At 37.1% G+C, this 24,128-nt stretch overlaps 13 protein-coding genes across 13 annotated transcripts; 5 read left to right on the plus strand and 8 right to left on the minus strand.

Moving 5' to 3' along the window:
- Positions 1-60: 60 nt before the first annotated feature.
- SGT1 (co-chaperone) lies at positions 61-1,131 on the minus strand (the record flags this gene model as incomplete). The annotated part of the gene is made up of 1 exon (XM_062953570.1): positions 61-1,131. One exon carries the CDS (start codon positions 1,129-1,131, stop codon positions 61-63), a length of 1,071 nt encoding a protein of 356 aa, XP_062810359.1.
- A 160-nt stretch (positions 1,132-1,291) lies between these two features.
- Positions 1,292-2,869, minus strand: PRCAT00003629001 (uncharacterized protein; the record flags this gene model as incomplete). Its single annotated transcript, XM_062953571.1, has 1 exon — positions 1,292-2,869. The coding sequence occupies one exon, from the start codon at positions 2,867-2,869 to the stop codon at positions 1,292-1,294; it is 1,578 nt and encodes a 525-aa protein (XP_062810360.1).
- Positions 2,870-3,378: 509 nt separating this feature from the next.
- Positions 3,379-4,086, minus strand: RRP15 (Rrp15p; the record flags this gene model as incomplete). The annotated part of the gene is made up of 1 exon (XM_062953572.1): positions 3,379-4,086. One exon carries the CDS (start codon positions 4,084-4,086, stop codon positions 3,379-3,381), a length of 708 nt encoding a protein of 235 aa, XP_062810361.1.
- A 1,586-nt stretch (positions 4,087-5,672) lies between these two features.
- Positions 5,673-7,394, plus strand: XUT1 (Xut1p; the record flags this gene model as incomplete). The annotated part of the gene is made up of 1 exon (XM_062953573.1): positions 5,673-7,394. The coding sequence occupies one exon, from the start codon at positions 5,673-5,675 to the stop codon at positions 7,392-7,394; it is 1,722 nt and encodes a 573-aa protein (XP_062810362.1).
- A 241-nt stretch (positions 7,395-7,635) lies between these two features.
- Positions 7,636-8,565, plus strand: CSO99 (Cso99p; the record flags this gene model as incomplete). The annotated part of the gene is made up of 1 exon (XM_062953574.1): positions 7,636-8,565. The coding sequence occupies one exon, from the start codon at positions 7,636-7,638 to the stop codon at positions 8,563-8,565; it is 930 nt and encodes a 309-aa protein (XP_062810363.1).
- A 169-nt stretch (positions 8,566-8,734) lies between these two features.
- On the minus strand, positions 8,735-10,312 carry PRI2 (DNA primase subunit; the record flags this gene model as incomplete). The annotated part of the gene is made up of 1 exon (XM_062953575.1): positions 8,735-10,312. One exon carries the CDS (start codon positions 10,310-10,312, stop codon positions 8,735-8,737), a length of 1,578 nt encoding a protein of 525 aa, XP_062810364.1.
- A 253-nt stretch (positions 10,313-10,565) lies between these two features.
- On the plus strand, positions 10,566-13,613 carry CDC68 (chromatin-remodeling protein; the record flags this gene model as incomplete). Its single annotated transcript, XM_062953576.1, has 1 exon — positions 10,566-13,613. The coding sequence occupies one exon, from the start codon at positions 10,566-10,568 to the stop codon at positions 13,611-13,613; it is 3,048 nt and encodes a 1,015-aa protein (XP_062810365.1).
- Positions 13,614-13,974: 361 nt separating this feature from the next.
- Positions 13,975-14,637, plus strand: YPT31 (Rab family GTPase; the record flags this gene model as incomplete). Its single annotated transcript, XM_062953578.1, has 1 exon — positions 13,975-14,637. One exon carries the CDS (start codon positions 13,975-13,977, stop codon positions 14,635-14,637), a length of 663 nt encoding a protein of 220 aa, XP_062810366.1.
- A 180-nt stretch (positions 14,638-14,817) lies between these two features.
- On the minus strand, positions 14,818-15,219 carry PRCAT00003636001 (mRNA splicing protein; the record flags this gene model as incomplete). The annotated part of the gene is made up of 1 exon (XM_062953579.1): positions 14,818-15,219. One exon carries the CDS (start codon positions 15,217-15,219, stop codon positions 14,818-14,820), a length of 402 nt encoding a protein of 133 aa, XP_062810367.1.
- Positions 15,220-15,487: 268 nt separating this feature from the next.
- On the plus strand, positions 15,488-15,991 carry PRCAT00003637001 (histone H2A.Z-specific chaperone CHZ1; the record flags this gene model as incomplete). Its single annotated transcript, XM_062953580.1, has 1 exon — positions 15,488-15,991. One exon carries the CDS (start codon positions 15,488-15,490, stop codon positions 15,989-15,991), a length of 504 nt encoding a protein of 167 aa, XP_062810368.1.
- Positions 15,992-16,282: 291 nt separating this feature from the next.
- CLG1 (Clg1p) lies at positions 16,283-17,290 on the minus strand (the record flags this gene model as incomplete). The annotated part of the gene is made up of 1 exon (XM_062953581.1): positions 16,283-17,290. One exon carries the CDS (start codon positions 17,288-17,290, stop codon positions 16,283-16,285), a length of 1,008 nt encoding a protein of 335 aa, XP_062810369.1.
- A 1,230-nt stretch (positions 17,291-18,520) lies between these two features.
- Positions 18,521-21,001, minus strand: CTA7 (Cta7p; the record flags this gene model as incomplete). The annotated part of the gene is made up of 1 exon (XM_062953582.1): positions 18,521-21,001. One exon carries the CDS (start codon positions 20,999-21,001, stop codon positions 18,521-18,523), a length of 2,481 nt encoding a protein of 826 aa, XP_062810370.1.
- Positions 21,002-21,283: 282 nt separating this feature from the next.
- PRCAT00003640001 (uncharacterized protein) lies at positions 21,284-22,381 on the minus strand (the record flags this gene model as incomplete). Its single annotated transcript, XM_062953583.1, has 1 exon — positions 21,284-22,381. The coding sequence occupies one exon, from the start codon at positions 22,379-22,381 to the stop codon at positions 21,284-21,286; it is 1,098 nt and encodes a 365-aa protein (XP_062810371.1).
- Positions 22,382-24,128: the final 1,747 nt, after the last annotated feature.

Raw genomic sequence — 24,128 nt, forward strand, 5'->3', positions numbered from 1 at the left:
TTTAGACATTATATGATATATACAGGACAACAAAGCAACGATGTGGAACTTCATCTGCCATTAGTTCCATTTCTTTGCTGTCATTCCTTCCGGAGGTGAAGTTTCAAATTTCTTCTGCTTCGCCTCATCCCAATTTGTTGTTAGTACAGTGCCATTAGATTCAACATATGATTTCATCATTGCTCTTTTCGTATCATCATCGACATCCTTATACAATTTTTCAAAAAAATCCGAATCTTTAGCTGATTCTTTGTCATCATCTTCATCTACTTTAAATTTAGCCCAATTAATAGACTTCTTAGATGAAGATGGGTACGAAAAGGTGGATGACCTTACCCCAAGAGAATCATGATCTTTGACTTCCGAAGATTCTAACGATGTCCACTTACTGGAAACTTTCTTTTTTAAAACTATTTCTATTTTAGTTCCATAGACCTTGAAATTTGAATCTTCGGGGGTTATTTCAGCAAATAAGGGGTCCAAGTTATAACTGTATTCTGCATTTGGAGAACTTGGAAATGCAACATTTACTGATCGCTTATTGAATTCGACTTGAAGTTTTTCCTTTTCGACATTTTTGACGTAAAACGTAATAATGATTGAGTCATTGGTTTGATACCAGTCATCTCTAACTTTAAGTTTTATTGGATCTTGTTGATTAATGACATCAAAATTACTTGATGGCGGCTCTTCAGAACTAGCAAGCGCTTCCGCAGATGAAGCATTACAACTTTGCGGTAATTGAGATCCTGCCTTGATGAATTCATACTGTACCTTACTATTCCAAAAATTAGCCGTTGGTTCTGGACAATTGAATTCAACAGCTTTCTCGAAATTAATCTTTGCTGACGACAAATTCTTCTCAGCATAATAAACTAAGCCCAATTTAAAATAACAGAGTCCTATTTCCGATCTTTTACCTCTTTCATGAGCAATGGTGAAGGCTTGAGATATATCGCTCTTTGCACTTTCATAGTTGTTGAGATTTTGATAAGCAGTGGCTCTTTTCAAATATGGTTGTAATGCCTTTGGATTTTCCTCCAATGCAGAAGAAAAAGCACTTATGCTTCCTAGATAATCCTTTTCATTAAGCCTTTCTTCTCCAATTTTTATTAACTTTTCCACGGCCATACTTTTTTGAAGATCATAACCCGTTACTTCGATATAGTGTTGTTTTAATGGATTTAACAGTTCATCTCAAACCAATCAAGAACTTTCTACAGAATTCCAATTGAGGTATTACAAATTACTGTATATAAGGTCAATAGAAAATCAAGTATTGCCGCAAACTTTACCATATCCTTTGCCAAATACTAAAATTAATATTTGGTTGCAGCCTTCTTCTTTCCACATTCGGTAAGCATATCCAAAGAAATAACATACTTGAATACAAGGCGATAAACACTGGTAAGACAACAAAAGAGCCCGCTCTCTGCGAAATCAACCCCACCACAAAAGGGAAGATTGCCCCTCCTGATGAACCGAAGGCAGTCATAATTGTCATAGAGACAACCTGTATTTTACGAGGAAGAACCTGAGAGCAAATAGTAACTAGCAATGGATAGCTAGGTCCGATAAAAAGGCCAGCTAAAGAGACGCATATACTTGCAACAGTTATATTTGGGATCACCCAGGTCAAAATAACGAACCCAATCGCTAAAAGAGAGCACACAATCACGCTTCTTCTTGAGCCAAAATACTTATGTAGTGGCCTTGTTAATACTAATCTGCCTAAAGTCAAACCACCCCAGAAACCGGATGCAACATACCCCACTTGAGAAGAATTTCCACCTCTGTAATCCAATAAATATGTGACAATCCAGCCTCCTAAAGAAACTTCAGATCCTTGGTAAAATAGAACAAAAAATGACAATATCCAAGTGACATGAAATCTTAAAGCAAGAAGCATTTCCCCTTTATTAGAAATTCGAGCTGATGATTGGTTTCTTGATTTTGTTCTAGAGTTTTCCAAAGTCAGTAGTTCGATATTTTCCTCATTGATGTGAGTTAGGCTAGAATTAGGAGTTTCTGACCCTAAAGTAGAATCAGAATCATCGAAATCCCAGGGTTTTAAATCCTCATCGGCTCCTGTAAATGAAAACCATAGATTGATTAAACTGAATGTCATCAATGCTAACATGATTAGGTAGACAAAGTGCCAAGCAATACCAGAGTTAACAATACTAGTGGCAATCAATGGGGATACAGTGGCCCCAATTCCATAGCTTCCATGAAAAAAGGATAGAAACTTTGACAGCTTATCAAGTCTAGATAAAAATACATTGGATTGCGCCAAAACAGTTGCTAACCCCATACCACCAAGAAAGAAACCAAATACAATAACGGGGTATTTAGTTCCACTTGCAACTAATGCATACATAAAGCAGGAGAATATGCAACCAAGACAAAGAGATTTCTTTTTCCCAAACCATGGCTGAATTTTATGAGAAAAGCATGCAACAGTTATAAACCCAACAGCATTCGACATCCAGATTAAGGACACAATTGAGTAGCTTATATCATAATAAGACTCCATATGTGGTAATAAAGCACCTGGGGCAGCATCACTAAACCCCCCCGCAAACGACCAAACGCAAATTGCAATAATCCTATAGATATTTCTTTTTGGATTGCGGGATGTCATTAGGTCTGGAATTTGATTGCTATACTGGCGCGGAAAACTTCTGTCAAAATTTGTTTCTTGTCTGTTCAAGTTGATAACGTTTTCGTTTGAGAATTTGGGCCCTAACGAAGGTCTTGGATCCCAGTTTTCTATCATAATAGACAGATCAGGAGCCGTGTGTGAATGACTCAAGTGAGTTACATGAGCTCTCAGTTGCTGCTCAAGTGCAAGCCTGCTCTCAGTCATAATGCTAACACTTACTGATTGGTCTTAGTAATAACATTTTTTCAATTCAACTTTTTCAGAGGGATGTATGTTGCAATACTCGGGAGAAATGTGAATGAATCTCACTTTTATACTGTATATTATCTACTTATTCGAATCAGAGTCGTGCATGTTTCCGATCAGAGCTATAAATGAGAATAATAAGCTATGAATTAGTAGTTATGGATGAGTGGCTATGGATGAATAGCTGTGGAAATGTCTAGACACTATCAAATGCTAACGGATAAACATGGTTTTACTTAGCCTCTTGATATATCAATGGCCCCTCACTGAATTAAGAGTAAAATTCAGAGCAAGACGATTAATGAAATAGGAATGACATTTTCGAAAATAGCACCACACTCAGAAGAAGGTGCAATATGGATATTTCAAATCATGCCTTTCAGTTTGCTAGCATAAACAGAAAGTTCCGTGAAATATCTGTTTGTTGCATTAGTGTCGTTTTAAAATCAAGTAAGTGCTTATATTTTTCAAGATTGACCGGCTGCATGGACAAGATCTAAAAACTTTTCTTTCGACATTTCGTTCATGAGTTCGTCTTTCTTTCTTTGACCGAGTTTCTCTTTACTAACTTCCTCATTAGTTCTAAGTTGGGTAGACAACACAGCATTAAACAATCGGACAACACCTCTTTGGGCCACTTTTCTAAGTTTTTTTTCTTTAATAAGATATTCATTCATCCTCTCAGGCTCATTTAGTGGCAAAAGCTCCCTCATTCTATGCTTATCCCGCAAATTCCTTTTTTCCGCAAGAAACATTCTCTTCGCCTTTGCTTCCAACTTATCGGATTCTAATTTTTTCAAAGTTGTCTTGTTTCTTGAAAGAATTGGATCCTTCCTATGATGGGCCTTTATCTTGGATCCAATGATGTTGTTAAATGCATTTGCGAAAGAAGTGGAGCCATCATCATTGTTTTTCTTTTTCTTAGGTTTGAGAGCATCAAGATCGCTCTCGCTATCTTCATCACCCGATTCTTCGAATTCACTGTCTCTCTCGCTTTCAACGTCCTCTTCGCTGGTGGAACCTCCCGTTTCGTCATCAGACATCGAGCTTGGTGATGTCAGAGAAGACATATCATATGTACTTTTCAGTGAATCATTATTTCTGGAAGTTTGTTCAGCTACCGTCTTAGAGCTTAATGCATCGCTGAGCTTTTGTTTCTTAAAATTTCCTACCATCTTAGGTTGAAGGCGAGGCTAAAATAAATATGCCAGTATTTAACTGGGCATCTCATCCAAGAAACCAATAAAAAAATTGAGACTAATTGATTTATATGCACACCAGATAGTTCAGACTTTAATGTTCTGTTTGATTACTGAATACAAGAATAAAAAATAGACTTGATATTCTCTAATCACTTTTAGTGTATTAATTAATATCATGAGGGGCCGGGAAGTTTAAAAGTACTTTAGTTTCAAGAGTGATATTCTGATGAAGAATGTATAAAAAATATACTAACAATTACAAGGTCGATCAATCTGAGTCTGTTAATCACCTAAAATTCTGCTCACCATTGCAACACAGAGAATCAGGTGACAAATTAAAAGAAAGCCAGTTTCGAAGGCCTGTCGGCTTTTCGTCAATTTAAAGACTTCTTATGGATGGATTGTAGATTGTGCCACCAATTAACGTCTTATGAGGGTTAATTTTTTATTAGCCATCACCAATTAAATTGATGTGATATGAAGACTTTTTCACATTCCAACAGTGTTTATGTAGTATTACGATACCACTAACTTTTACGCGGTTGATTGCCGCTTATCCACAAACTATCGTACTGCAGAGTGATAGGAGATTACTTCCAAGAGTTTTTCGGCCGTCTCGTCTGCTCGAAGGGTACGATCCCATATCTCTATATGCACCGTTATCTTTTTGTTCTTACTTATTGTGGTAGTCCTCTTACCTGCACAATCAAATGCGGCCAATTTCATAATTATCCACGAGACGACCATTTCGGCCCTCAGACGGCATGTGCCGACTGAGATTGTCGGTACCTATAATTCTATTGGACAAGTTTTTTTCTTGTGAAGCGGCGCTCACCGAAGATTAAGCTCGGAGAAAACCATATGCTATGTCTCGACTGAATATACCATGTCGGGCACTTGCGCTTTTGGAATGCATCTCATTGGCATGACTAACTATAAGCACCAGGTGAGGATTATTGCATCAAAATTAACCTCTAGCGGCGATTCAAGCATCGCTTCTGCTGATCCAAGCATCGTTGACATCAATTTTCCGTCTTGGGTTACTTAAAGTTGTCTTCCAAATCAACTTGTTATTACTCAGGAGCAATATTGAAGTGGGCGGCGCGAATTCTCTATCAGTGCTCGAAAATTTTTGTAGGCCCTGAATCCCAACGCACACACGTTAAAATTTAAACGATTAATACCGTCACCTCGATAGCTATACAACAAGCCTGATATTGCATCCTCAGCAGTAAGACTAATAACTTATTCGATTACGAAGATAACTGCTTGGACTATTGTTGCAAACATGCAATGATGGGATTCTCCGCCTCTAGGTAGGACGCCTGCATTTAATAGGGGAGATAAGAAAGAAAAGAAATATTGCTAACACCGCAAATTACCGATTTTCAACGTCCCTTTCTAATGCATTATTATCAGAGAATGCTCATGCGAGTTCACAAGGAGAGATAAAGGAACAAAATTTTTAGAGATCTCAGATATATATATAGAGGTGCACCACAGTGTCTTTCGGCGAGAGTATAGTTGCATACATAGCATAAAACAATAAGCTAAAGAAAATGGTCGACATAGACATCAAGGCTGGGGCAAAGAGAGTTTTCCGTAAATGGACTACTAAAGAAGGTTTGTTAGGTGACTATGATTATGGCTATTTATTCATTCCACAGCTTCCATTCACTAAGAAGGAAGTTAAGACCCAACCTTTCTTCGGATTGAATTCAGAAATGCCTTTGGTTCTTGGATTCATCTTGGGTTTTCAGCATGCATTGGCGATGTTGGCAGGTGTTATTACTCCTCCAATTATTATAGCAGCATCCGGTAATTTAGATGAACAAGTGGAAAACTACTTGGTCAGTACCTCATTAATTGTATCAGCTATTTTGTCATGTGTTCAAATTACTAGATTTCACATTTACAAAACACCTTATTATATTGGAACAGGTTTATTGTCGGTTGTGGGTACATCTTTTGCTACGATTACCATTGTGACTAAGGCATTTCCAATGATGTATAAAACTGGAATTTGTAAAATGGATGGAAAGACTTCGTTGCCTTGTCCTGATGGATATGGTTACATTTTAGGAACTGCTATAGTCTGTTCTTTAATTGAAATAGCGCTTTCATTCTTGCCTCCAAAGGTTTTACAGAGAGCTTTTCCGCCTATAGTGACGGGCCCTGTCGTTTTATTGATCGGTGTTAGTTTGATCCAAAGTGGATTCGAAGACTGGGCCGGTGGTTCTGGATGTATAGGAGAACTTTGTGGTGACGCTCATCAACTTCCATGGGGTTCAGCCTCATTTGTGGGATTAGGTTTTCTTGTATATGTCAGCATTATAATTGCTGAGAAGTGGGGCCCTCCAATCTTAAAGTCATGTGCGGTTATTTTTGGTCTTTTAATTGGATGTATAGTTGCATCTGCTTGTGGTTACTTTAGTCCTGATCAAGTGAATGCCGCAAAGCCTGCCTCATTTATCTGGGTCCATACTTTTAAGCTTAGAGTTTACGGTCCCTCGGTTCTTCCTTTTTTGGCGTCTTTTATTGTTTTGATGATGGAAGCAATTGGTGATATTACGGCAACTTCTGATGTTTCGAGGTTAGAAGTCGAAGGAAAATTATACGAGTCTAGAATCCAAGGAGGTATATTAGCTGATGGTTTGAACGGTTTAGTCTCGGGATTGATGACTATTACTCCAATGTCTACCTTCGCTCAAAATAATGGTGTCATTTCAATCACAAAGTGTGCCAATAGAAGAGTAGGCTATTGGTGTGCATTTGTTTTACTTATTATGGGCATTTTCTCTAAGTTTGCCGCAGCCATTCAATCCATTCCTAGTTGTGTGTTAGGAGGTATGACCTCCTTTTTGTTCACTTCAGTAGCAGTCTCTGGTATCAAGATTATATCTATCACTGAGTTAACAAGAAGAGATAGGTTCTTATTGACTGCCTCATTGTTGCCAGGTTTTGGTGCTGTTTTAGTCCCAACCTGGTTCGATTATGTTTTTACATATACAGGTGACAACCATGCTTTACAAGGGTTTTTTGATGCTATTGTTTTGGTCATGGAAACAGGATTCGCAGTCACAGGCTTCCTCGGTGTTATTTTGAATTTCCTTTTACCGGTCGCGAGTGACGATATTGAAGAGATTAATGAGGTTGTTTTGGAAACTGTAGGTTCAGCTGATCAGAACGCTAGAGAAAACTATGCCATCAAAGAAGGTGAAAAATTGGAAGCTTTGAGATCTAACGCAACATCGATCAATAACAGTTCTCGCGATAAATAACTAGTAATGATAACATCTCTTGGTTGAAAGTGACTATCTATATATTAATTTCGTTTCACTTCTCGAGCTTATTTATTTGTCGGATTATTCTATAATATACCATAATAATTTCTGGACTAATTTAATTGTAGTGGGGATAATATATTATTTCCTTTGTTGAATGCTAATGCTCAATTCTGTATATTATCCTCATACAAAATGGGAGGAAATTTATAATTTCAGATTTTAAACAACTAAACTAATGAACGTGCAATATATTAACTCCCTTGGTAGAGAGATGAGAAAGTCAAATGGGGCAAACATACCCTTGAACGTTTTATTGAAGCTAAATAACTCTTTGAGAAAAACCATTCTTAGCAAAAAGTTTTATGAAGAGGTCACTGATAAAGTATTGACTAAAACCTCAACGGTAGACACGAACTTGTATTTCATTTGCTATTTTACATTGTTGGTATCGAGTATTTTGAGCAACAAGGGTAAAATAAAAAGATTTTTGTTAAATCAAAAGTGCAAATTAATAAATTTAATAAACAAAGTAGCTTTTCATACATTTGGAGTTCAGTTAAAGGACACATCAAACAAGAAGATTGCCGGATTTTTCCAAGAGCGCCCACAAAGTTCAGCTCCATCTGCTTGTGAAACATCTAACTTAGCTGTACACTTGAAGGAAATATCTACCTATTTGTCGGATATCAGAATTTTCAATAGGTTATTTGATTCTATCAAATACATTCCATGGGTGCTTTCAGAATTGACTGCTCTTCGAGATCCAAGTAGTAGTGTCTCAAAACTTGACAGAATCATCAACCTTTTACAGTCCTTGAACTGTTTGATTCTAGAACTCCTCGAAAATGCTGGATGGCTCACGGATCACAATTGGGTTGGTACAAATGATAATACTTATTGGTGTGTTGAAACATACATATGGTGCTGTAGAGTGTGGGGCCTTTATCTAGTTATTGAGATAATCGAGCTTTTAAGACGTACTCCAATGAATAAGTGGAACAAAGATTGGAGAATAAGTTTGTTTTCGCAACTAATACAAATTCCGTTAGTCGTACATTGGTCATTGTACGAAGGGTGCCTAAGTCCATTTTGGGTGGGCCTTTGTGGTAGTGGTGCATCTTGGTTCAACTTCAAAAATTTGTGGCTTTCGCTAGACTTGAAGTAATTTCTAAATCACTTTGAATGTACCAAAAATTATTTATTATGACTGTTAGACAACTAGATAGACAACTAGATAGACAACTAGATAGACAACTAGATAGACAACTAGATAGACAACTAGATAGACAACTAGATAGATAACTAGTTAGATAACTCTACACCACTAAAAACGATTATTTAGTTGAAATGCTAGAATTATCCGATGCTTTGGCTTCCAGCTTCTCTAATTGCCTTGATCGATCGAAATAAAGGTTTGGGTGATTGATATGCATACCTTCATTAGACCCTTTGTTGCTTTTTAACTTCTCTAATTGATTTTTATGAGTGAGTTCAAAAACTCTGGTGCACGCAACCGTGTAATCATTCCTACTGACGTCATCTATTACTCCATTAATATCCTGTTGATCAGTAATTCCCATTTCACCTAGATTGTTAATCAAAGCATCTAAGGATAAATCACGATAGGGGCATCCATGATATTCGCCTTTTCCTGGTTTCGGTTTAGAGAGAATAGTCGCACAATCCCACGGTTTATAATTGATTCTAGCTCCTTCCAACCCATACGTATGTCTGATATTGTATTTGTATTCCTTATTGAATTTCTCTATACCCATTGCACCAGCACCTTTTGTGAATTGGTATGCCCAAAATTTCAATGCTTCGTCAACACTGAGACCAATTCCTTTTAAAAATAAGCCCAATTGTTGCCTCCCTTGATATTTCAAATGTGAATTTAATATTAAATTCTTCTGCAAATGCGATCCACATAATGGATAATGCTTTGTAATTGAAGATTGAGTTATAGAAATGGCATTGATATCAGAGGCTAATGATGGATCCGTTCCAAACGCTGACTCATACTGGATATTCGAAAAGTTATTTGACAAGTTGTTTAATAAAGGTAAAAGTCTGTCATCTTCCTCCAACCTAGGTAATGATTGTAATGTTCTCAATAAACTTTGTGAAAGACCCTCTTGAAATTCTAGAGCAAGTAAACTTAGTTGCAATGAAGACGGGATGTAAGCCATTCCATTTTTCAAATAGACTTGCCTCGAACTAACTAAATTCGGAACTTTTTCAAAAGGCAATTTGATAAAATTTTCTTTAGTTTTGATATGTTGACGTAATTGGTCATTTGAAATAGTGAAGTTTGAATCTGCTGAATCAATTAACAATGTGTTTTTGATTGTAGTTCCAGTTGCAGCATATAAGTTTTCAAATAAATCGTTTTTTTCCTCCGACGTGATATAGTTCCATACCAACTTATCGCTATTGATCATTACAAATTGCTGTTGTTCCTTTGGCTGCAACAAATGATATCTAACCTTGAAAAGGATAGTTTCATTTTTTATGAACTTTTTCCGTAAATCATCAGTACGGCAAAAGACCAATCTCAATATGTAATGAGAGTAATGGTCTTTAATCCTCTCCTCCTCGATCAACGTATCGTTTTGATTCGAATTTGGGCTTAACGGTAGGTACTTTAAAAGCATAGGTTTAATAACTGCTTCGATTTCTTTAATTGATTTTGACCTTGCAATACACGATTCAATTTCGATAAGGATCTTGAGTCGATCTATAGCCCATATTTCAAATTGTTCCAATGTAATCTCGTTCAAGGGAGGTATATCATAAAACGAGAGTCTAGAAGAATACATCAGCGTCAATTTAGCAGACTGATAGACTGCAGCGGCCCTCGATTGCTCGAAGTTTCTTCGACCAGCTGTTCTTCTCTTGGTCTGTCTATACATATTAGTTGTGTCTTAGTAAGTAAAAAAGTATTATTTCGAGTACTACTCTCAAAAAACAAAGCTATAATAAACGCGTTTGAAGTTTACAGGCATCGCGTACAAAACCTGATTTTTTGTGTAACAAATTGTTGTCACTTTGTCACTATTCATGTAAAATTACAATCTGACCAGAAATAAGATATCGACCAGAAAGCAAGATCTTCGAAAGTACCCTAAAAGGTTAATATATATCAATACATCAATTATTGTTGCCATGACGGAGGTTAATATTGATGCGACTACTTTCCATAAAAGATTATCTATCGTTCAAAGGAACCTCACCCAAGATCAAAAGTCTTGCCTCCTCTTTTTAGTTGGAGCTAGAGATGACGAAAATACGTACAAGAAATCGACAGTTTTGCAAACATGGCTTTTGGGGTACGAGTTCGTTCATACAGCTTTATATATCACAGAGGACAAGTGTATATTTATCACCTCAGAAGGTAAAGCTAAACACTTGAAGCATTTGAGCAATAAGCCAACTGCGAATTCCAGCGAGGTTGAAATTTGGAAGAGAACAAAAGATGTTGAGCACAATAAGGGACTTTTTAACGAGTTAATCGATCAATTGAGCCTGATAAGCTCAGAAGAGAAGCCGATTGGTACCATTTTGAAGGACCAATATAAAGGCAAATTTATAGAAGAATGGAAGGAGGTGTCTGCTGAAAAGTCATTGCATTTTACTGATTGCTCCCTATTATTATCAAAGTCCATGGAATTAAAAGATCTGGAGGAATTCTCACTTACAAAAATTGCAGCGAAGTGCTCGGTTGTTATGATGGATAACTGTTCTGATGAAATTATGCTGGTAGTAGATGAAGAGAAAAAAATTTCAAATTCGGCAATTGCTGATAAAGTGGAGGATAAGATCGATAGCAATAAGTGGTTTACTAAATCAGGTTTAGGTAAGAAGCTACTCCAATCATTAAGAGAGTTTGATCAAGATTTAGTTGAATGGTGTTATTCTCCGATTATACAAAGTGGCGGTCAATATGATTTGAAACCCAGTGCACTTTCCACTGATGCGCAGTTGGTTGGAGATGGCATCATTGTGGCATCCCTTGGTTTACGTTATAAATCATACTGTTCAAATATTGGCAGAACGTTTATGATAAATCCGACCAAGGAATTAGAAGAAAATTACGACTTTTTGCTAGAACTCCAGAGTCATATTTCCTCGAACTTTTTGAAGGATGGAAAGAAAGGACAGGAAGTTTACAATGGGGCTTTGGAATTCATAAAGGACAAGAAGCCTCAATTAGCATCTCATTTTACGAAAAACTGTGGATGGATCACTGGAATAGAATTTAGAGATTCGTCTTTCGTATTGAATTCTAAGAATGAAAGAACCTTACAGAATGGACATATTGTTTGCCTTACAATTGGGTTTAATAATTTGAATAATGAAGCTGCTAAAGATCCTAAGTTAAAAAACTATGCATTATTCTTATCGGATACATTCAAAGTTGGTGAATCTGACCCTATTTTACTAACTACGTATCCTAAGAGTAGAACAGAAGTTTCTTTTTATGATGAGAGCCCAGAAACTGACAAAAAAATAAAATCAGAAGACTCTAACAAAAAGAAAGCAATAAGTGACACCAACTCTAAAGTCTTAAAGTCTAAGTTGAGACAAGAATCTACTGTGGCAGATGATAATGCAAGTGCAGAAAAAGTTCGCCAAGAGATTCAACAAAAATTACACGACAAGAGACAGCAGGAAGGGTTGACTAGATTTTCTAAAGCCGATGCCACTGATTCTTCTGAATTTAAGCCTGTTTTCAAGAAATATGAATCATATATTAGGGAATCGCAAATTCCAAAGAGTGTGGGAGATTTAAAGATTCATATAGATTATAAAAACCAGACAATTATTTTACCAGTTTGTGGACGACCTGTTCCTTTCCATATCAACTCATTTAAAAATGGTTCTCAAAATGAAGAAGGCGATTTCACTTATTTAAGATTAAACTTTAACTCCCCAGGAGCAGGTGGAAATACTTCAAGAAAAACTGAATTACCTTATGAGGACTCGGCAGATTATTCATTTTTGAGATCCATCACACTTAGGTCAAGGGATAGACAGAGAATGATCGATGTTTTAAAAGCTATTCAGGATCTTAAAAAAGATGCAGTTAAAAGAGAACTGGAAAAGAAACAAATGGAAGACGTAGTTTCACAAGCCAACTTGATTGAATTGAAGGGCTCTAGGGTCAAGCGCCTAGACCAGGTTTTTATTAGACCGCAGCCGGATTCTAAAAAAATTGGCGGTGTATTACAGATTCATGAAAATGGATTGAGATATTTATCGTCCTTCAAGTCAGACCACAAAGTCGATGTGTTGTTTTCAAATATCAAGCATCTATTTTTTCAACCGTGTAAGGATGAATTAATTGTTCTTATTCATTGTCACTTGAAGAATCCAATAATAATTGGTAAGAGGAAAACTCAAGACGTTCAATTTTACAGAGAGGCAAATGACATGGCTTTTGACGAAACAGGAGGAAGAAAAAGAAGATATAGGTATGGGGATGAAGATGAGCTACAACAAGAACAAGAAGAAAGGCGTAGAAAAGCCTTATTAGATAAAGAGTTCAAGACTTTTGCAGAGCTTATTGCGGATTCGTCTAATGGAATGGTCGATTTAGATGTCCCATTCAGGGAGTTAGGATTTCAAGGTGTTCCTTTTAGATCATCAGTTTTCTGTATGCCTACGCGTGACTGTTTAGTTCAACTAATTGATCCTCCGTATCTTGTGGTTACGTTGGAAGAAATTGAAATTGTTCACTTAGAGAGAGTTCAATTTGGCTTAAAAAATTTCGATCTAGTCATAGTTTTCAAAGACTTTTCGAAGCCTGTTGTTCATATAAATACTATTCCAATTGAAGTATTGGACGATGTTAAGTCATGGCTCACTGACGTTGATATACCGATCAGTGAGGGTCAAATGAACTTAAATTGGGCAAAGATTATGAAAACAGTTCAGTCTGATCCTTATCAGTTCTTTGCTGATGGTGGTTGGAACTTTTTAACAGGAGACGGAGAGTCATCAGAAGAAGATGAAGAAGATGAAGAATCAGAATTCGAAGTAAGTGATGAAAACCCCAGTGATGAAGATGTGGCCAGCGAGGCAGGAAGCGAGGATGATTACTCGTCAGATGCCTCAGGGGGAAGTGACAGCTTCGATGAACTGGAAGAAGGTGAGGATTGGGATGAAATGGAGAAGAAAGCTGCCAGAGCAGATAGAGAGTTTAGAGATTAATCCTCTTTCCATAGTGTATTTGTACGTTGTTTATTACTAGGATGTAAGAAAGACGCGAGAGAAGTGAATATGAGTATAGGTAGTGCATATGCTCCCAAAGTTCTTTGTACGATTTTCTTACAGCAGGTTTTTGAGAAAGTTGAACACTTCTGATCAAGCTGACACGATAGAGAGTAGTTAATTATTGCAAATAGAATTATTCCTTTGTCGAATATAGCGAAGAATTTAGAATAATTATATCAAGCTCAAGATTTACTCAACTAATATTTAGGGAACAACTCGCTTTCGATTAAGTATCACTAATATAAACCTTAGGGGAGAGAATAATAGATCTGTTATTGTTACATAGATTGAGTAAAGGATGTCTGAAAATACAGATGATTATTCTTATGACTACGAATACTTGTATAAAATCGTTTTGATTGGAGATTCCGGTGTTGGTAAGTCTAACTTGTTGTCGCGTTTCACGAGAGATGAATTTAACTTAGAATCTCGCTCAACTATTGGTGTCGAGTTTGCTACAAGGACTCTTGAAATTGATGGAAAGAGAGTAAAAGCCCAGATTTGGGATACTGCCGGTCAGGAAAGATATCGTGCCATTACAAGTGCGTATTACAGAGGGGCTGTTGGTGCGTTAATTGTGTACGATATTTCCAAAACAGAGTCTTATGAGTCCGTTTCAAGATGGTTAAAGGAACTAAAGGAGCATGCAGACGCTAACATAGTCATTGAGTTGGTAGGTAATAAGTCAGATTTAGACCACTTAAGAGCTGTACCAACTGATGAAGCCAAGAATTTTGCCAACGAAAATAACTTGTTATTTACAGAAGCATCTGCGTTATCTTCTGATAACGTAGATCTTTCATTTCACCAACTTTTAAAAAGTATTTACGAAATGATTAGCAAGCACCAGTTAGATACGAATGAGGGCTCATCTGCCAATAAGCCATCTGGTGGCCCCACTATTTCCTTAACTCCAGCTCCACAAGAGAAGAAAAGTAAATCAAATTCTAACTGCTGTTAGCATTGTCTCTGCTCATTAATATAAGACCTAGGATTTAAATAGTGATGTATGATTTCTTCTCTGAAGGTATGAAGTAAATTTTTAAGTAATCCAGATTGATTCAATATTTTGGAAGCGTTTATGTTGAATTATATTTATGATGAGTTAAAAATATACAATAGATTCTTGAAGAATAAAGACCTATTGACGCCTAAATCCCAAATTGCCTTTGGCTGGTCCTTGTAATTGATTTGTTCTTGCTTTGACACTAACAGGTGTTCTCATAGGTTTTGAAACACCTTTACCTTTCTCCAATTTTATCCTCTTGGTAGCATCAAGAGGGGGTGGACTTTCTATGTTCAAAGTAACGATTTGATCACCTCGTAATATTATTAGGCCCAATGATCTCTTTTCTTCAAGTATTAGCTTAGAAGTTTCACCCACATTTCTTTTCAATTCTTGATACGTTTTCTTTGTAATTCTTAGTTCCTCAGTGTCAGATAAAACTAAATTGTAGTGTTTGTCGAATGCCAATAAAGATCCAACGAAGTTCCTGTTATCCTTGGTTGTGACTTTCATTCTATAACTTATTAAATCGGACATTTTTGTTTTCTTGGATACAGATATGTTAGATGAAGACTAAATATGAGTTAGTTAGTTTTAAGTCAGTGAAATACTACGTAGTTGTATCAGATACTCACCATCTTACCGTTTTCCTGGAAAAAGTCAGTCTTTTAAACCAATATTGTTCTGGCGACAGCTTCAAAAATGAAGATTCTGGATTATTGGTCGTGTATTATTCAAAATGTCAAATAGACTTTAAAAATATCATAGGCTACCCTCGTGAATGCAATAGGTAAACGGAAGCAACATGTCAGATAGTAAGGAACAGTTAATCAACGAAATCGAAAAGGAACCAACAGAGAACAAAAAGGCAGAAAATGAAACAAGTGAGGCACAATCATTAGAGTCACAAGACGTGAAGAATGGTGACATTGAGATTGATAACAAAAACGAAGCTCAAACTGAAGGGAAGGATCTTTCGGGAAATAAGAGGTCAAAAGAGTCCGGTGAAGGGGATAAACATAAAAAACACAAACGTAGAAGGCGTCAATATGATGATTTGCCAAAAGAATCTAAGTCAGATGATGAAGACGAAGACGACGATGAGGATGATGATAATCTTGGTCTAGATGACGATCTTGATGATGATTTGGCAGAAATTGATGCGTCAAATATCATTACAAGTGGAAGGAGAACTAGAGGAAGGGTCATAGACTTTCAAAAGGCTGCCGAAAAACTTCGAGAAGAGGAAGGTGGCATTAAGGAAGAAGATGAAGATAATGAGTTTGAAGACCCCCCAGCTACTTCATAAACTAGTTTCATTTAGCTCAATTTGATTAAGGAATTTACATAACTTATTCGAGTATTAAAGTTGTAGTTATTACTGTAAGGAAAATACATTCAAAGTCAGTTTGTCTATAAAAAGAACGAATTATTGACTCACAGAAGAAGAGTTTATGAATGGAGCAACTTCTCCGACAACTAGAATTTGGCTGATAATATATTATATAAATTTCCAAATACTTTTATTTTAAAACGATCCTATTTTTTTAGTTTTTCAAGTACAACAGAACAAAAACCATATGTTTGTACTTCCCTGATTTCAACAGGAAGCCATATTAAAACCATAATACGGATTAGTGTATCCAACAAAGTTATTGGCAGAACCAATATATTGAACGGCAGGATCAGAAGCAAAAATGCCTTGATTAGGAACATATTGATAGTTTGGCGTATATGTCCAAAAGTCGTTGTGATTAGAATGATTCTGAGACCATATCGTGTCTCGTGAGTATTTGACGGGGGATGATGATAATGGTGATGATCTATGCTCGACATAGGATGGGGAAGAGGGGATGCTTGAATATGGGTAGTTGAAAGGATCACTGAGTTGCAGGTTTGGAGTCAAAGGCACTATCCTGTGGCTGTACTTCTTAAGCCACGTTTTCCAACATTCTTCTAATGTTTTTATATTCTCTTCAAAATTAACTACATTTAGCTGCCACTTGATGTCTTTCAACCATTCCATTTCTTCTGTATTTAATAAAGTGCACGACAAACCTGTAGCCCCACTCCACGATTTGTTAGTAAAGGTATTATCGTCATTGAATTTATTCCCTAAAATCAAGGCGATAGTAAGTTTTAAAAAGATATCCGACTCTGACAAAAAATTGAAGTTTTTGTTTGAAAACCTTTGATTCATGTATTCCAAGGCAATAACAATGGTCGATTTAGGTAACCTAGTCGCATATAATACCGATAAAACCAAGTTTTCAAACTCCTTGGAAGGGTTTCTATTTTGCTTCAACATACCGAAACTGCACCAACTTAGAAAAGTTGACATGTTATTCAAGTCATAGTCAGATATTGGATTGATACCCCCAACTTGAGCCTGACATTGATTGGGCCTTGACATTGTTTTAGGTTGTGAGTGAGGAGCATAAGGAACCTGTGGCATTTGAGGTAACTGAACACCCGAATACATGGACACCGAAGGTCCATGCTGATAATAAGAATTAGGAGTATACTGTGGCATATAGCTATATGACGAGGGAACCCTATGGCCCGCAGTACCCAAGCTTTGACGATAGTAACTTTGAGACAGATTCATTTAATCAGACAAAATACCAGTCTAAACTAATAAATAATGTAACGAAAACTTAGTGAAAAGCTCGTTCCTCGATATGAAGTGAAATAGTCAAGACGTTTCCTATCTTCAAACTGATAGTTTCTTCAGCTATTGTCCTATTTGAATAAGTCTCCGTAGAGTTCCTTAGGCAGTCACTAGCGTACTTAACTCTCCAGCAGCAAGATGGAACAAAATTTTAAAGAGTTCTTCCTTCCCTTTGCAAGCTAAACGCCAGATTATAATACCCTTTTAGTGCTGATTGAGAAGTAGCAAGGGCAAATTTCCTGTTTCAATTTTTACCTCAGAACTAGAATAGTTCTTTTAATTTGAGGCTTTGCAAATGAAATAAAATGTACCAATTATAAGCTAATATAACCAGTTGTATTTGCAAATTTTATTTCAGATCTGAAGGATGAGCCAGGAAATAGGAAAAGGGAATAAGCCTGTGTTAATAAACTGTGAGAAAAAGTGGTGAACAAAATTTTCTGGTGGTTGGTAGTGTGTATAAAAAAAAAGAAAAAAGAAAAAAAGAAAAACCGGTAAAACTTGTACTGCTTCAGTAAGTGGCGGGAACAGTGCTAATAGGGAGCCGAACCTTAACGACTGACTACGAAAAGGAAAGGCAAAATTTCTAGAAGCTTAAAACCGTTAAGCTTAGAGAGGGATCCATCGGATGATGGATAACTTGTTTAATATCGACCTCTTCGTGACGAACAATCATTCCCAGCAGCACAGATTGGTGAGAGTAGGTCAGGAGTCCGGGGTCAGTGTCGCAGTAAATTGCGGTGTGCGGCCACTTACCATAATATGCAGTATGAAATAGTAGGTCGGCCTCAGCAGCAGTGGTTTTGGCTGATTCGGCCACTTAGCGCATCCCGCCTACGATGGAAACTGCTGGAGCAAACTTTTAAGAAGTACGATGACCCCAAATCCCTGGAGTGATCGGAGTCTTTCATCTTAATCTTAGCATATGGGCAAAAATTTAATTTAAATCGATGTTTATGTAGCTTTTCAGTTTACGAGACCGCAAGATGAAAACAAGTCGCTGGTCTGTGAGTCCAGACCTTCGTGTTTTTTCTATCATGTAGTGCATATAATAAAAGAAAATGTTCTCAATTAGAGTTTTGACGATGAAATGATGGGATGAGATGCTAGAGTTGCACAAATGTATATACAGGACTAATGCTTAACGTTGCAATCGCAAATTACTGACTAGATGTCATATCCAAAGTCAAGCCATTGATCAAACCATTGCAAGTTTGCAAATAAGTCATTATCATGTAATAGATTAGGGAGCTCGTCACCCGTGGATGGTGTATTACTTGTGTCATCTGGTACCTTATCGAAGCCTTTCCCTTTAATGCTTTTGTGAACCTTCCTGTTAAACACCTCCGAGAACTGATCCTTAGAGTCATCAGACGTTTGCTTGTCTGCATCTTTACCAAATTGACTAAAGACTTCCTTATTTACATCAGCAGATCCATGGTTGATACCAATTTCGTTCAAATCATGTACATCTTCTTGCAACCTAAGAGAGAGCATGTGATTAGCCATCTTTAGCGCCCAAGAACACTCTTTTGCCATGGTAAATCTTTCTTTTATTAGAACTCTTCCTTTAGAATTTATAACCGCCGCACTTTGAATTACATTCAACAAATCAATGACTTTTTTAAACACTTCTTTGGCACCATTTCTTAATAATCCAGTACTAATCAATGTAATAGCATAGACACCGGCGTTAAAAAGAAGTAATAATACAGAATACCATGGGGTATACAAGAAACCAGCCTCTTTTGTTTTTTCTAAGACATCAACAATTCCTTGACATGAATCTAAAACCATCGATATTTTCAATCCTGGATTCGCAATTTTTCTACCAATAAAATTTAGAAGAACTTTCCCATGTATACAATTAACCAAGTCGTAATAATGTAACCTTACTTGAGTCTTCACTACCGAGCTCACTTCATCGGACAGATTAGGATTGTATAATTGTTCATTACTGAAACCATTAACTTCTAACCAGTCTTTCAATTCACTCAACTGAAGATTTATTTGTTGATATTTTATCAACATTGGATTATCTGTGGCACTAGTGTGCACAAAGTTTGCTACTCTAGCTATATGTATCATAGCAAAAGCTGGTAATGTTATCCAGTCATCCTTTTCAGACTCCTCGTCGTACTTCATGGAAGGAAATTTGAGAGTGACATCCGCATCTCCCAAGCCACAGTATCGTCCATACTGAAGACCAAGGACTCGGTCCATTGTATAGACTGACCAAAATATTCGCTTAGCTTTGCTTTGTTCATATGGTGAAGCAACTTTAAGTCTATGATAGTTTTGGCCCAATCCCATGGACTTTGTCATTGTCAATGCTTGCCCCAATGCATGATAAGAGGAATTTTGTCGATGAGTTATGCGAAGATAAAGAGTGATCAAGAGCCAGCTCTGGACCAATTCGAAAGCCTCCCATTCAAAGCTTAAGATTGAAATAACTTGATGACTGTATTTGAACAATGTCTTCTCAACATTCAATTGATCTAAAGAAGGACCTTCTTGCTTTTGAAACTCGATGAAACGGATAGAGAGCGCATAAACTAAATACAACATCGCTGTAAACAACCTTGTTTGATTTGTCTTCGAGTCCACCTCCTTCATATGGCCCTCATTATCTAAGCTGAGCTTTCGTTCCTCATTAACCAATGCGTTGTAAGCATCCATCTGCTCTCTGAAAACCGTTTCATGGAGAATTGCAAATAGAGGGTTAATCTCTTTGAAAAAAAAGTCAATATAAAACATAGAATCTTCCGACAACGAAAAAATAGGATGCTCAGGTAAGTTATCTGTTGTAGCATAGGTAGTACCTGACATATTCCATCCAAAGTATTGATTTCTGGGAATACTAACGCTTTTTTTCAGATCATCCGTGAGAGAATCATACAACTTTTTGCATAGATCAACAACCAAGCATTTCTGATGTCTTCTCAGATACCTCCATTTTGAACTTGGTGCATATAATATTCCATCATCTGGCATATCTTCTTGCTTGGTATTCGATATACTTTTAAAAACGGACTTAGAGTCATCAGCTAACAAATTTTCCAAATACTGAACCCTGTTTTCTAAGAAATCAACATAAGACTTATCATTGGTTTTTGAGACTATTGGTAGGCCATATGTCTCAAAACTGGGATCATTTAGTTTCTGATTCTTCAAAGCTTGAGCCTGAATATGCGACTGTAATTGAGAAGAGAATTTACATTCCTTCTTATGCCGAACACAACTATTACATGGCATAGTTCCCAGGCATTTTATCTTTTGATTCCGGCATCTGTCGCATGCTTTACTCACTCTAAGTCTACCTTTGGAAGCAGCTTGTGAATTCGTATCGTTTGATGCTACCATCTGCGGTGTCAGTTGACTCATTTGAGACTGCAACTGCATGCTGCCATATGGACTATACGGATTCACCCCCATCAAGTTCTGAGAATACCCAGAAGCGTTAGGATATGGACTCGGATTATTTTGATTAATTGAAGGAAGAGCAGTGTGTGGGTTATTGCTCGGCGCCCGTTCATTTGACTCGGTAGAAGCAAACGATAAGTTTCCAGTTGACGTCCCCATGATTGTACTCGACCGGTCGCTTTTATTAGGGTATGAATGGTTACCAATACGAGGGTTTTTAGTCATTTCTGTCGCTTGATAAATGTAATGAATCTAAACGATTATAAATTGACGTAGGAACTAAAATGCATCTCTAGTCGGGCCGAGTATCCCAGAAAAAAAAAATTTAATCAACTTCGTAAATTGTTCTGATTAGAAAGAAAACGAGGTCCATTACGCAAGTAGCTACACTAAATTCTCAGCGGACATTTCTAATTTCTATTAATAGAGCAATACAGAGTAAATGAGTCTAGTTCAGTTCAACGATCTATGCGTGAAATGATAAAAGACAAATAATACAAATGATATTTATACTACAATGTGATGAGATTGTGGGTGAGCTTCCACGTAATTACTCCCTCCTGATACTGGTGACTCATGAAAACTGTCATTTTTAATTTCAACCGCCTTCGGGTCTATCTGATCAGAAGGGTGATTGTTTGTGGTGAAAGGAGCTTTATTGTGTTGAGTTCTGGAAGATGCCAGTGTTTGTGCTTCGAGGTCATTTACTGGAACTGGTCGATTCTGACTCCCAAAAGATTGATTGTAGTCAGGAACATAAGTAGGCGACCCATATGCCGATATAGTTCCTTGGTCTACCTTTTCATCATGTAGGCCATATACTTGATTGGGATAGAGCTCCGGGTGCCGAGATCTATAATGCTTTACTGCACTTGGAAATAAATCTATTGCCCACATTACTAAGAGTACGCCATACCAGAACGATATTGTCCATTCGAAAATGGCAGACCTACTGTTTTCACCGTCTCTCATATAGGTACCAAAACAAATTGCAAATGAAAAAGCCGCAGCTAACCAAAAACATTTGAGCCAAAATGAAACCATATATAGATTAGCCCATCTCTGCTTGCCAAATATAACCTTTTCGTGATCAGGGCTTAATTTTTGGGGATAATTACCAAAATAAAATGAATTAACGAAATTGAAAACACAAGCAAAGAAGCAAAATGCAATGAATATTCCCACCATTGATATATGAACCTGATGAAAGGAATTGGTATTAAAGATCGAAACAAATATGATTCCAAGTTGTCCGATTGTAGCACATATTATACTGGCAATAGCAAATTTAGGTTGCCTTCTTGAAACATAGGGCTGTAACTTCCTATGTGTTCTTAAATAGTACTCCATGACAAGAGTTCCAACAAAGAAGATTGCTTGAAAACCAGCACACGAGATGAATAATGGCTGGAGATTGGTAGCGCCTACGTCTGAAATGTAGACCGGATCCTGATGAACACCTCCCATAAAAGCATAGATAGGCTGTCCCTGGAGTGACCAACACGATAACATTGCTATTAACATGCCCCACCACACAATTAGCGCTATGATTGGAATCCAAAAGTAATGGATCTTCTTGAATCGTAATAAACGAGGAGAAGCCATATTTTATCAATCTATTCTATTATGCTTTATACTTGATAATTAATTCCAACCTATCCGATGCTATGATCTCTACCTCTCAAACTAGCTTGTGTCCTTCACAATTTCTTCTTATTACACAGCAGTAGCAACAGAATGGCTCCTACTCTAACTTCGAAGTTCAAGAAGATTAAAGAAAAGTAGACAACATATATGTGCTTGATTAAGCTGACTGAGCCTTGGAATTTTCATGAAGCAATCAATGCCATGACCGTTTTGCAAGCAACATTCCTAAAACGACTTTAAAGCGATGAGCCGACATAAGCGACGTGGTAAATAGTCCTCGCGTGATATACTACTTTAAGAGGAAGTCAAGGTTGACAAGTGTGGAAATTAGAGGTAAGGCAAGCATTATCACGTGGCATATAAAGTGCAATAAAGTGGAACGCACTTGATATTGCTATTCTCCAAAATTAACACGTACTCACGGAACGGCTGTCGGAAATTTCAATACCCGTCGGTATGCAAAGCAAGGACGACATGAAAAAAAGAATGATGTAATAAGAAAATAAAATCATATGACGCGTGGCATCTCTTCCTTTGGGAACCATATGGAATAGGCTATACTTGTCATGCAAGTTGCCACTTGCATGTACATCACACAAGGTAACAGACTTTACCTTAAGGCAACATTATTATGTATATTGAAACACTGAAACTGCTAAAGACGTTGGCTGGGTAATTGCTGATCAATTATGGAGGTACTAAATGAAGGGGGATAGCAATAGTAAATCTAAAAATTTCAGAGCCCGAACTAACTGACACATGATTGCGTTTCAGTGCTGTATAATAACATTTAGCTGTTCTCTTTTGGTCATTCAATCTGCGGGAAATTGTAAAAGAAGACTGTTTAACGCATACAGTATGGACGGTTGCAGTACTGGGCACTATTTTTTAAAAAGATGTGCATGAATATGCCTGTCGGCTCATACGAAGCTGACGTACGATTTTCGAAACCAGATACAAAAGTATAGTACAATAGAAAAAATATTGGTTGCCATGACTGCGTGCGAGTGCTATTTCGCAGCAAAGAAAATTTTTGACTCTCATCTTAGCTCCGACTTCTTTATGCACTACTACATTTTCCCCTTGGAGTTAACTGTGAAACGGACACGTTCTTGCAGTAACGTCCAAGTTATTGTACGCATTTTAATAGGAGGTAGAAACAATTAAACGGGGGGATTAATTATAAGCACTGTGCGTAGTGGTTTTGCGATATGGGAATAGATGATGGGCTCAACCACATAATTGAATTTACTTTATTATGGTAGTAGTACTAGAGTCAGGAGATGGAATGGAATAGTGGAAGATTTCGTTCGAAAAGTGACAGTATTGCCATTGAAGAACAGTGTTCTGCAACCTCTATAATTACAAAAGCACTTTTTTCCTAAGGGCTTGGTTACAGATTTAGCCACTTGCAGTCTTGGCCTTCCACTAAAAGCTTTTTTACGGTCGAGAAAGGATCATTCCAGGCTTGTCACACCCACCAGAATGAAATTTTTTCATATTTTGCTTTTGCTTGTACTTCTTTTCTTTTCTTTTTTCTTTTCGTAGGATGAAGGTACTCTCTTTTTTGATCTCTATTGTATGTAAAATTAGGAGTGTCCGTATGTAAGATTCCAATTTTGTCGTACAAAGGAGCCAAGTAGTTGCATCGAAATTATTACATTTGGGGAGGTTATGAACGTGCAGTATTTTCTTAATTGAGAAG

The sequence above is a fragment of the Priceomyces carsonii genome, assembly GCF_900007245.1.
Source record: "Priceomyces carsonii strain CBS4050 genome assembly, scaffold: Debaryomyces_carsonii_scaffold_4, whole genome shotgun sequence".
Lineage (NCBI taxonomy): Eukaryota > Fungi > Ascomycota > Pichiomycetes > Serinales > Debaryomycetaceae > Priceomyces > Priceomyces carsonii.